Source organism: Anomaloglossus baeobatrachus, chromosome 5, assembly GCF_048569485.1.
Source record: "Anomaloglossus baeobatrachus isolate aAnoBae1 chromosome 5, aAnoBae1.hap1, whole genome shotgun sequence".
NCBI lineage: Eukaryota > Metazoa > Chordata > Amphibia > Anura > Aromobatidae > Anomaloglossus > Anomaloglossus baeobatrachus.
Window position 1 is genome coordinate 458,046,990 of NC_134357.1, and position 12,967 is coordinate 458,059,956.

The following is a 12,967-nucleotide window of genomic DNA, read 5'->3' on the forward strand; positions in this document are numbered from 1 at the left end:
ACTATTTTTTTTACTTAAATGCATTTATTTGTGGCCCCTCATTTTTTTTCGCAATTGGGTTTCATTAAAAATTTTGCACCAATTGGCTTTTATAGGCTCTTTGTTTCTTGGTATATTCAACTTGATGTCGTCTGAGGCAATAAATCAGCTAAGAGAAGCTCAGGAAAAGTCAGATAAAAGAGTTATAAACTCTCCCATTGGACTGAGCTCGCTAATGGATACACAGGTAACTCATTCTGCAGCCAGAGATACATAATGTAGCACAGATGCTATAAAAGGCAAACTATGAAAACCCAAGTGACAAAATTATTTTTAGCCATAAATGTATGCATTTAAGTAAAAAAATCTATCATATAAAGCTGAGTGTATGTATGTATGTACGGTATGTATGTTTGTATGTCTGCTAAAAGAATTTGCACCGTCGCATGTACAATCATGAAATTTTGCACAGACAGGGGAAATTGTAACCCCATGCTTTACAGTTCATCGACAAAAAACCTGCCTCCATTAAAGACAAAGGAACTGGGAGCCACAAGGCAGCCAGAAGTTCAGAAGAATGCGCAGCCACGCCCTTAAATGGAATTTTGGCAAGTCACAATGCAGACAGGGAAAGAGAGAGACAGAGACAGACAGGGAAAGAGACAGGGAAAGAGAAAGGGAAAGAGACAGGGTAAGAGACAAGGAAAGAGATAGACAGACAGGGAAACAAACAGACAGACTGGGAAAGCAAGAAACAGGGAAAGCGACAGACAGGGAAAAATACAGAGATAGGGAAAGAGACAGACAGACAGGGAAAGAGACAGACAAAAAAAATAGGGAAAGACAGGGAAAGAGACACACAAGGAAAAAGACAGACATAGACAGACAGGGAAAGAGATAGAGAGACAGACAGGGAAAGAGACAGAGACAGACAGGGAAAGAGACAGACAGACAGGGAAAGAGACAGAGAGACAGACAGGGAAGGAGACGGACAGACAAAGAGATAGAGACAGACACAGACAGAGAGACAGACAGAGGGGGAGACAGACAGAGACTGGGAGAGAAACAGAGAGACAGTTACTATCCTGGGCAACGCCGGGTGCTACAGCTAGTAAAAAAATAAAAATAAACTAGCCCCAACCATTTAAAGACAGGTTCCCTTTAATAAAGTGAGACAATGTACAATAGTACAATATAACAAAATGATGTACAGTATATACAAAATATACCATATTTTTTCTCACCTATATGGAGGAGGGGTGGATTTTTTTATGAATTGTTTTAATTTTCTCTGGCCCCTTTCTGTGAAATCTTTAATTTTGTTGATTTCTTCTCTAATGACTTTTCCGGCCGCTATTCTTTATGTATATTGGTGGCGGTGAATATTACGCGGCGCGCCCAGGATAACGGCCTCTTTTATTGCCCAATAATTATTTAAACATGGCTTTGACAGAATCTGTAAAGATAATGGAAAATGCTGAGATTCTACAAGACGCATTGCAGCGACGGAAAATAACATAAGTGATAAGAATAATTAGAATAGGCACTGTAAACCCAAGAAATGGCTCCTTTCTTGCAGGTGTAAAAAATACTGAATTTATAATTCCAAAAATTCTACAACATAAGCCAATAAAATAAATGGAAACCATGGAAACGCTTACGTTTGCATAGGGGCTGTATACCCAAAACGGGAGTTGCTTATTTTTTTTATTTGAATAGGGCTTAGGAATAAGGGAAAGTACAAGGGTAAATATCTTCATGTGTAGACTGCTAGAGGGAGAATATTTATTCAGGCAGCTATGGATGCAGGAATCAGAGGGAGGTATGTGACGCCTGGTTTTTAATAATTACCTATAGGTCATGTCTCCCTCCACTGATGGGGATTTCTAATATACATGGCAGAGTCGGTATCAGCCCCAGCAGTGTGCATATACAATATATGTTCACTCCCTCTGTATATAGAGTTTTATTATGTATAAGGGAGCACTCCGTGTGTACATAACCCTCTCATTAAAATATCCAAGGCAAACAATGAGCTCCTCACCAGATTTAATGATAATTTATTGCAGGATTGACATTTTGGTCCTTGGTTCAAACCTTTCCCTGGAGAATCCTGGATGAAATTAGCGCAATAGTTAAGTCCTTTATTAAGTCTATGCAAGATAAATATAGAGCGGGTGGAAGGAGAGATATCATTCTCGGCTCACTGTTCTTTATAGTTTATTTTTGTTCATTTAAAGGGTACCATCTTTTTTTCCATACCCTAACTAACTTGTGCTGTAGACCGGTGGCACTCCTGGTCGGACCCCCAATGATTCCTCAGAAATCTGCCTTTTAGTGCTCTGTTCATCAGGAAAGAGTACTAAGCTCATACATGAGCACGATTTACCGAAATTAAGACAAAATAAGACAGCGTCTTATATTATGTTTGGCTCCAAAAGATGTGCTAGGACTTATTATCAGGGGATGTTTTATATTTTTTTTATTGATGTCTGTGATTAGGTCGCCTGTTACTGCAAAATGAATATTTACCTCTTCTTCCCGCACACTGCTCTGTGCTGGCATCATTGTTTAGGTACAGTCAGAATGCTGTACCCGCTCACTATAAATACAAAGTAAATATTCACCTCTTCTGGAGCCTTCACTTCAGTGCTGACATCATTGATTGGGTACAGTCAGAATGCTGTGCTCGCCCACTGTAAATATAAAATGAATATTCACCACTTCTTCCCGCCCATTGCTCTGTGCTGGTGTCATTTTTAGGTACAGTCAGAATGCTGCACTCGCCCACTATTAATACAGAATGAATATTCACCTCTTCTCCCGCCTTCATTTCAGTGGTGACATCATTGATTGGGTACAGTTAGAATTCTGTACTCACCCACTATTAATATAAAATGAATATTCACCTCTTCTCCCGCCTTCATTTCAGTGCTGACATTATTGATTGGGTACAGTCAGAATGCTGTGCTCGCCCACTGTAAATATAAAATGAATATTCCACACTTCTTCCCGCCCACTGCTCTGTGCTGGCGTTATTTTTTAGGTACAGTCAGAATGCTGTACTTGCCCACTATTAATACAAACTGAATATTCACCTCTTCTCCTGCCTTCACTTTAATGCTGACATCATTGATTGGGTGCAGTCAGAATACTGTACTCACCCACTATTAATACAAAATGAATATTCACCTCTTTTCCCCGCCCAACCCTCTGTGCTGGCATCATTGACTGGGTGCAGTCAGAATGCTGTACTCACCCACTGTTAATACAAAATGAATTTTCACCCCTTCCCCCACTCACCCCTATGCTCCATCATCATTCACTCAAACTGGTGTCCTCCTTCCCTGATGATCACATCCTCAGATGGCTGATAGTTCTCCTCACCTGAGCGTAACAGAGTCATATAAATATATGCTGTCACTCTCATGTGAAGAGAGCCACCGGACAGTTTGAACATTGCGATGCAATTGTCGGGCTAGAAATACAGCAGACTGACTGAATCAATGACACTGTCGCCGTGGGGTGAGCAGGTTTATGGGCGTGAGAAAGGGATGAATATTCATTTTATATTAACAGTGGAAGAGTACAGCAGTCTGACTGCATCCAATTAATAATGCTGGCACAGCGGGGTGGGCGGAGGCAGAGGTGAATATTCATTTTGCATTAACAGCAGGTGCGCAACTGTAAATTTTCTGGAGCTTACAGCAACAAAGTGGGGCAAAACACAGCAATAAAAGTTACATGTCCTGAAAGGGTTGCACAAGCACTATTTCAGAATACTATTAGTATGATGATCTGCAGTTAGGGCTTATTTTTGGAGTAGGGTTTATATTTTAAGTATAATCCAAAATGGCTAAAAAACCCTGCTATGGATTTGTTTTGGGGTAGGTCTTACTTTTGGGGAAATGTGGGTATGTACCTTTTTTGTTTTTTTGTCCGAATGCTTAACTTTTTTTTATTTTTCGTGATTTTCCTATGATTTTTTTTCCACTAGTGTTCCAAATAGATTAGACACCTAATCTATAAAATGCTATCAATATTCAATCTGTGTTCTTGGATACAGTATTTTGCTAACAGAATGAGAAAACCGAGAATCCATTATTAAACTCATTCTAACAGTAGAGTTAATCACTCTTAGGCTCCTTTCACATTGCGCTCCGATCTCTGTTCAGTGGTCCCGTCTACTACGTTTGGGTGTCCGCCTCCAATAGTTGTATACTCTCGAAAATGGTGCACAACAGAGCACACGGTGACTCCGTCTACACCATTATAGTCAATGGCCCCTATTGGCGCATGTGTCCGAAAACCGTTTTTCGGGGGGTTCCGGTGGAAGCCCTCATGGGACCACTGAATGGAGATCAAAAAGCAGTGTGAAAGTGGCTTTATCTTTCTTCTGAGTGCCTCTCAGTTGATTTATGCCCCCATAAAACCAGAGCTGCACTTTGTGGTCATATATTAGCCAAGAGAGGAGCTCAGAAGAAGGAAGACAAAGGGCATAAACTCTTGAGTTCAAACCAGCTCACTGATGTATTCTATAAACCAATTGTGAAGTCAGTAGTCAACAATGTAATACAGAGGCTATAGAAGACTAACATTTTTGAATGAAACCCAATTGTTAAAGTGATGTTTAGCCAAAAGCACCATATCACTAAAGTACTTAAAGCTTAATTAAATTTTAAGGAACCCAACTATGTTAAGGAGCGAGGAACCCCAAGTTTCCAGTCCGAGTTGTAGAGCTGAATAGATGGGACCATTATAAACAATCAAGTGCTCACATATGGTTGTTTTTGATGTTGCCTTTCACCTGTATTATAATGACTGTGCATGTTCATCTAACTCTCCAACCATGAATGGTGACTGCTCCTCCTAATGATCGGAATTCCAGATATTATTTTAATTGACCTGTCAAAGTACAAAAAAAAATAAATTGCGTGGACTGGAAATCATTTTTTTTTGCTGTAGCACTGGTCTCTTCATTTTAGTTTATTCCTGACCAGGAAGCACTATGTTGAATTGTGAAGGACAAGTCAAAGTCAAGTCTGGACATTAACTAAGGAGGATATTCGAAGAGGTGGTGAAACAGTTTCAATATTTCATAACAAAGCTTAGTTAACAATGAGTGAACAACACTGGGGATATTATGATTTAGATAGGTCAGATCCTTAAAGGGAACCTCTCATTTCTTTTTTGACCTCCTAAACCTCCATCAGAATCAAATAGCTTTGCCCATGCAGTTCCAAAAGCCTTCTTTAATAGCCAACTTTGAGGTGTCATTTTTGCAGAAATTTATAAAAAGCTATTCCGCTTCTCAAATGTCCACTCAGTACAGACCGGTCACGTGGAGTGAGTGCAGAAAAGGGTAGAGACGATAAGGGAAATGAGTGATGGTATCTTACTTAAACTTAATAGATCAACTATACTAGTTGATGTTTTGGGGTAGTCATACTAATTGTTATAAGGGGGGGTGGACTGTTATCCCTCCCTACCTCCCTATCGCCTACCTACCAGCCGAGGTGCACCATAAAGTTTTGGGTACCCCCCGCTCTTAAAACTTTATGGTGCACCTCCGCTGGTAGGTAGGCGATAGGGAGGGATAACAGTCCCCCCCCTATAACAATTAGTACGACTACCCCAAAACATCAACTACTATAGTGAATCTATTAATTTTAAGTAAGATACCATCACTCATTTCACTTATCGTCTCTACCCTTAGCTGCACTCACTCCACGTGACCGGTCTGTACTGAGTGGACATTTGAAAAGCGGAATAGCTTTTTATAATTACTATTTTGATATCGAATATTTAATAAAAATCTTTTTAGGAGTTTTTTCTTTTTGGTTTCTCTACTTTATTACTCCAATTATTCATTAAATTTGGTTTATAATATAATGACCATAATATCAAACAAAAAAACTATGGGAAAAATAAGGCTTGGACAGTCTGACTTTACCTGGAAGAGTCTCTACCTTTTTGAATTAAGCAACATATTTCTCAAATGGGCATTTTGTTTTTTTTCTGCACAATGACACATAAATAGTGCAGAGAGAACTGATGGTTGTAAGTAGTGATGGGCGGACCGGAACTGTAAAAGTCCGGATCCATGCGGTTTCAAACGTACCCAAGTGCAGGGCCCAGGCACAGAATTGTCAGGAAAATCCGGCTAATGATCCGGATCCGGAAACTCGGGAAATAAAAAAATAAAGGAAAAATAAAGAATTTAAGAATGAAGCAACTTGCAGGTGCTTACTTGTAACTACTCCAACGGCTGCTCATTCACTTCTGGGGCCTCTCATTATCCTTCATTGCATATTCACTGCTTTCCCCGCTCACTGGTATCTGTGATTAGTTGCAGTCAGACGCACCTCCACAATGTCTATGAGTCTATATCGTACAGTAAAAATAAATAAATAAATAAATCAACCAATCACAGACGCCGATAGGTGGGGAAAGCGGTGCATATGCATGAAGGTAAATGAGCGGCCCCAGAAGTGAATGAACGGTCATGAAGCAGTTACAGCTGTGCCGGAGCCTTGGAAAGTACAACCTGCTGGCTATCACCCAATCACCCTATCTTTTCTACCACCATTTTTAATCACCGGATTCTGGTCCCCAAACACTTATATGGGGACCGGATTCTGGTGAGATAACTGGAATCAACTGCAGGCTGGTACCAGATTTTTTTGTAAATCAGGTTAGGTCTGCCGGTTATCTGGCCCATCACTAGTTGTGAGCCAAAAAGAGCTGACTATTTATTGTATATTGTTGCATTGAGCTACATTTTGTAAAAGGGAATAGGATAACTGAAGTGAGCACTAATATATATATTATAAGTGCAAGCCAAAAAATACATGCTATATAAGGATAAGGCTGCACATCAAACTTAGATAATAGTATAATGCCTCAAGCATATGGAAAAATATTGGAAAATACAATGAAAAATGCTACTTGCTAACTTGAACATGTGAATAATGAATTGCATACCTGCCATGAATATTAGGAAAAAGGAGATATTTAGCAATCGCATTGATCAATGTAACTGAGCCCCAAAACCTCGTCAAGGTATATCTCTATACTGGGGTCCCTAGCTCTGTGACCCTAACTGTGTGTCATCTCATTGCAATTAAAAACTGCTGTGGGTGGAGAGGGGTAACCAAGGACTTTCTTATATAGGAGATGGAAAAAACATGGCCGAAACGGGCGGAGCTGTGTTCACATTCAGAAAAAAAACTACATATAACTGAATAGGATAACTGAAGTGAGCACTAATATATATATTATGAGTGCAAGCCAAAAAAATACATACTATACAAGGATAAGGCTGCACATCAAACTTAGATAATAGTATAATGCCTCAAGCATATGGAAAAATATTGGAAAATACAATGAAAAATGCTACTTGCTAACTTGAACATGTGAATAATGAATTTCATACCTGCCATGAATATTAGGAAAAAGGAGATATTTAGCAATCGCATTGATCAATGTAACTGAGCCCCAAAACCTCGTCAAGGTATATCTCTATATTGGGGTCCCTAGCTCTGTGACCCTAACTGTGTGTCATCTCATTGCAATTAAAAACTGCTGTGGGTGGAGAGGGGTAACCAAGGACTTTCTTATATAGGAGATGGAAAAAACATGGCCGAAAGGGGCGGAGCTGTGTTCACATTCAGAAAAAAAACTACATATAACTGAATAGGATAACTGAAGTGAGCACTAATATATATATTATGAGTGCAAGCCAAAAAATGCATGCTATGTAAGGATAAGGCTGCACATCAAACTTAGATAATAGTATAATGCCTCAAGCATATGGAAAAATATTGGAAAATACAATGAAAAATGCTACTTGCTAACTTGAATATACCTTGACGAGGTTTTGGGGCTCAGTTACATTGATCAATGCGATTGCTAAATATCTCCTTTTTCCTAATATTCATGGCAGGTATGCAATTCATTATTCACATGTTCAAGTTAGCAAGTAGCATTTTTCATTGTATTTTCCAATATTTTTCCATATGCTTGAGGCATTATACTATTATCTAAGTTTGATGTGCAGCCTTATCCTTATATAGCATGTATTTTTTGGCTTGCACTCATAATATATATATTAGTGCTCACTTCAGTTATCCTATTCAGTTATATGTAGTTTTTTTTCTGAATGTGAACACAGCTCCGCCTGTTTCGGCCATGGTTTTTCCATCTCCTATATAAGAAAGTCCTTGGTTACCCCTCTCCACCCACAGCAGTTTTTAATTGCAATGAGATGACACACAGTTAGGGTCACAGAGCTAGGGACCCCAATATAGAGATATACCTTGACGAGGTTTTGGGGCTCAGTTACATTGATCAATGCGATTGCTAAATATCTCCTTTTTCCTAATATTCATGGCAGGTATGCAATTCATTATTCACATGTTCAAGTTAGCAAGTAGCATTTTTCATTGTATTTTCCAATATTTTTCCATATGCTTGAGGCATATATACTATTATCTAAGTTTGATGTGCAGCCTTATCCTTATATAACATTTGTAAAAGTGACCAACCCACTGATGTGACTAGTGAAATGTATTTTTGATGTTTTTGCTTCCTATAATTGGTTTCTCTTCTTCTTCAGGTTAATCTGATGCTTAATGGGAAACCGGTGATTTCAGCTTTTGCTGGGGACAAAGATGTCACTCGTGAGGCAGCTACCAATGGAGTTCTTCTGTATTTGGATAAAGAAGACAAAGTTTACTTAAAACTAGAAAAAGGCAACCTGGTTGGGGGTTGGCAGTACTCCACCTTCTCTGGCTTCTTGGTGTTCCCCCTGTGAAGTGTGTGACAATCACTGTGGTGCTTGAGACTGGACAAAAGCCTTCACCTATGTAATTTGAAGATCATTCTTGTCGTCGATGGATTAATGTCTCTCGACTGACTTCTCATGTTGGAATTTGGAGTCGAGTTCTAAAAACATTTATTGTGTGTTTGCAGTATATCTGGAGTCCATCAGACAATGAATATATATGCCTAATGTTACAATTCTAAAGCTGCCTGCAACTTATATTTAATGAAAGGATTTTTTTTGCCTAACGGGGGAAACAAAAACATCATGGTCCAAAGCGATGAGGACAATGGAGCTCAATTTAGCTATTTTTTGTTGTTGCAGACTAAAATGGCGAATGGTCCTATTACTAAAAAAAATCTAAAATTATTTCACCAATGTCGTAAACTAAATGGACGATCAAAAACTGACTTTTTGATGTAATCTTGTCAATGTGAAAAGCTAACCAAGTGGTCGGGAAGTAAAGGGGAAGTATCAATGTTGAGTTTTTCTTCTCTTAAAGAAAATGTATGGACTTGACGTCACATAGTATTTCTGTATCTTCCTTATTTTACCACTGTGTGCCCTGTATTGACTGTTACAGTGTGGTACCTACATTGTAGCACTTTTGGGCAGGCCTAGTCCACTTTGGTCCCCTGCTGGGAATAGGTTGGTGTGTTATTAAGTGGAGACTGAATTTATCCTTTAAGCTATTGGCTTTATAAGAAAAATGCCCCAGAATTTGGACGTTCGATATTACACACCTAGATGGTAACAACCATAGTTACATAGAATGCCCACCTTTGTAATCATTTTTTATTTGCTCTAATACAACTGTCTTTGCAGCTTTACCAATAGTCTTACTTATTAATCTCATGCCGTTTTGTGTATACAGCTCATATGCAGAATTGTCTCTTTGGTTCTAAGTTGCAAATAAACCCTGTACTTAGTAGTGGTACTGTAGTGAAATATCCCGCTAGCTTCTTCCTGTACACTGTAGAGGCCTCTGTGATTAGTGCATGTCAATATTATTCACATTATGTCACAGCAATTTCTGAACGTGCAGCTCCACAAGCAGAATATCATGGCAAAGTTCTCAACTTGCAGCACCACAAGTAGGAGAAAGCTCTGAACTTGAAGCCCCACAAGTAAGAGAAAGCTCTGAACTTTCAGCACCACAAGTCACATATAAGAAAAAGCTCTCAACTTGTAGCACCATAACTCAAATGCAAGAACAAGCTCTCAACTCGCAGCTTCAACTTAAAGATCTCCAAGCACCATGTCAGAGAGCACTGAGTTTGCAGATCCATAAGCCACTTGTCAGCGCAATCTCTGAACTTGCAGCTCCACAAGCCGCATTTCAGAGAAAGTTCTCAACTTAAAGCATCTCAAGTAAGAGAAAGCTCTGAACTTGCAGCACCACAAACCGTATTTCAGAAAAAGCGTTCAACTTTCAGCACTACAAATAAGAGAAAGCTCTCAACTTGAAGCACCACAAGCCGCATTTCAGAGAAAGCTCTGCACTTACAGCACAAATTTGCGAAAGCTCTGAACTTGCAGCACCACAAGCTGCATTTTGAGAAAGCTATGAATTAGCAGCACCCCAAGTAAAAAAAGCTCTCAACTTGCAGCACCACAAACCTCATCATCTTAGAGAAAACTCTCAACTAGCAGCACCCCAAGTAAGAGAAAGCTCTCAACTTGCAGCACAAGTGAGAGAAAGCTCTGAACTTGCAGCACCACAAGTGACAGAAAGCGAAGAACTTGCAGCACAAGTGAGAGAAAGCTCTGAACTTGCAGCACCACAAGTGAGAGAACGCACAGAACTTGCAGCACAAGTGAAAGCTCTGAACTTGCAGCACAAGTGAGAGAAAGCTCTGAACTTGCAGCACTACAAGTGAGAGAAAGCGCAGAACTTGCAGCACAAGTGAGAGAAAGCTCTGAACTTGCAGCACCACAATTGAGAGAACGCACACAACTTGCAGCACAAGTGAAAGCTCTGAACTTGCAGCACAAGTGAAAGCTCTGAACTTGCAGCACAAGTGAGAGAACGCTCTGAACTTGCAGCACCACAAGTGAGAGAAAGCACAGAACTTGCAGCATGACAAGCTTCATTTTAGAGAAAGCTCTCAACTTACAGAGTGACCATCATATGTAAGAGAAAGCTCTCAACTTGCAGCACCACAAGTAAGCAAAAGCTGTGAACATGTGGCTCCAAAAGCCGCTTGTCAGATAGAGCTCTGAACTTGCAGCTACCCAAGCAACATGTCAGAGTCAATCAGTCCTAGATAATATAAGAAATAAAACTGAAGGCAGACACCAGCAGAGGACCTTGAACAACATATACCGAAAAAAATCCCAAACTATAAAGGTGCACGTACCATTTATTTCCATCCTATCATATGGACTCAACATACTATCTGTCCCATTTCCAAGCATTGGAAATATAATAATAAACATTATTGTGAGTCAAATCTAGAATAAAAATAAATGCTATTTCCCCTTTAATCTCCCTTACCACTTCTTTAGTATTAATTCAGAAAAAGAACATAAGTTGAAAAAGTTTTTGCAAGGTGTTCATAAGCAGCATGCTCCAACAATAAAGCAAATAGATCATAACAATGACAAGAAAATGCTTACCCAACATTCAAGTCATTCATCTTGTCGAGCTCTGCAAAAAGCAGCTTTGCCCTGCAGGACGGCTCAATCTTACTGCTCAAGTTTAATTAGCATGATTGATCATATGCACTTTATTAGAAACCTGGGGATATTTTTTCTACCAACGGAATCACTTTTATCAGCCCGGGTAGAGGATCTTTCTTTTAGTTATTTATTTATATTTTATTTAATATGGTATCTCATGATTAATCGATTGCACATAACTTATCAGTTGATGCCTTAAAAAAAAGTAATGATGAAACGATAGAGTAAATGATGGAAAAGACAAAAAAAAAAAAGAAAAATATTCTTCATAAGTCGTAGAGACATTAGTCAATAGTGAGTCTATTTGTAGAGTAGAAGTCAATAGAAATATGGTTAATTCTCAGTGTCACGATGATATATAATAAAAGTTCATCTGTTACAGAAATTTTGACCTTTGAGTTTTGAAAATAAATAAATTAATAAACAAGATAAATGGATTCGGGTGGAATAAGAAATGGAGTTTGAAGAAAAGTCGTCTCGGTTGATAGGAAAAGGATGATTGTTCCAATGTTAGGTTTCTTAGTAATAAAGTATTTTGGGAAGGAAACACAGAATTAAGAAGAGTTGAATATTTTTGGAGATGTTTACCCCTAAATTAATGGTTTCAATCAATATTTTTGATACATTCAATGGACACAAGAATACTGTCACTTCCATGTAGCATATTCTGTTTGAAGATTTGGTTTGGTCAAATAAATGTGTTGCTGTTTTTACCAAGAGGCAGTGTTTATTGCGGTCGTCACATTTGGACACATTACCTGACTTCTCAATGATGTAGAAGTGCCGCCCCCGTGCCAGTAGACCTACTAAGGGGGTGGCTCGAGGGTCTCCGGACCCGGGGGTTTCGCGGACACGCCGAATAATAAGGGGGGACGTAGATGTATGGGCTAGGCCGCATTAAGTTCGTGATGCCACCCACGGTGTGTGGTGAGGTGGGAGACCACCAGCAAGATGTTAACCCCTCCGTGGGTAGGATGGGGATGGTTGCCCCGGGGCCCAGTGTCCTGTGCAGAGTATAGCGACAGCAAGGGGATGTTTTATTACTCACAGTCAATGAATCACACGAGTCTTTGGTAAACCAAGGTGCTGGTGGGCGGCGCCGCGGCCGGTTGCATTCGGATCCCCCACCCGGGCTGGTGGTCTCTATCCTTTTCCTCTGCACTAGTTTTGTGAATGATGGACTGCCTGGTATGGAACTCAGGAGTCCGCTCCCGGCTGGATGTGGCCTAAGGAGCCGTGCCCGCAGACACTGGCCCGTGGAATCTATGGGCCCTGGAGGTGACCTCCTATCCCTATCGGTGGGCTGTTGTCTTCTATGAGGGACTTGGGGTGGGACAGGACTTCTAGTCCTGGCCTCAATCGGTTATTATTATTTAGTACCCCCCTTTGTGCTCCGGTTTCCGGGTCGGTTTCCCATGTCGGTACCGGTGGGCTACAACCCTGTCCCGGTCCACCTCGGTTCTGCCGAGCCGTCTTCCTGTC

At 40.0% G+C, this 12,967-nt stretch overlaps 1 protein-coding gene and 1 long non-coding RNA gene across 2 annotated transcripts in view; one reads left to right on the forward strand and one right to left on the reverse strand.

Moving 5' to 3' along the window:
- Positions 1–12,198, forward strand: part of CBLN4 (cerebellin 4 precursor) — a 54,488-nt gene extending 42,290 nt beyond the window's left edge. Inside the window, exon 3 of the mRNA XM_075350580.1 lies at positions 8,597–12,198. Coding sequence (XP_075206695.1) covers positions 8,597–8,794 — 198 coding nt within the window. The 3' untranslated portion in view covers positions 8,795–12,198. The remainder of the gene's footprint in view (positions 1–8,596) is intronic.
- LOC142311824 (uncharacterized) overlaps positions 1–12,967 on the reverse strand; it is a 45,707-nt gene that overhangs the window by 689 nt on the left and 32,051 nt on the right. The window contains exons 2-3 of the long non-coding RNA XR_012754300.1: positions 4,787–4,884; positions 1,224–1,435 (exon numbers count right to left, since the gene is read on the reverse strand). This is a non-coding gene — a long non-coding RNA (uncharacterized LOC142311824). The remainder of the gene's footprint in view (positions 1–1,223; positions 1,436–4,786; positions 4,885–12,967) is intronic.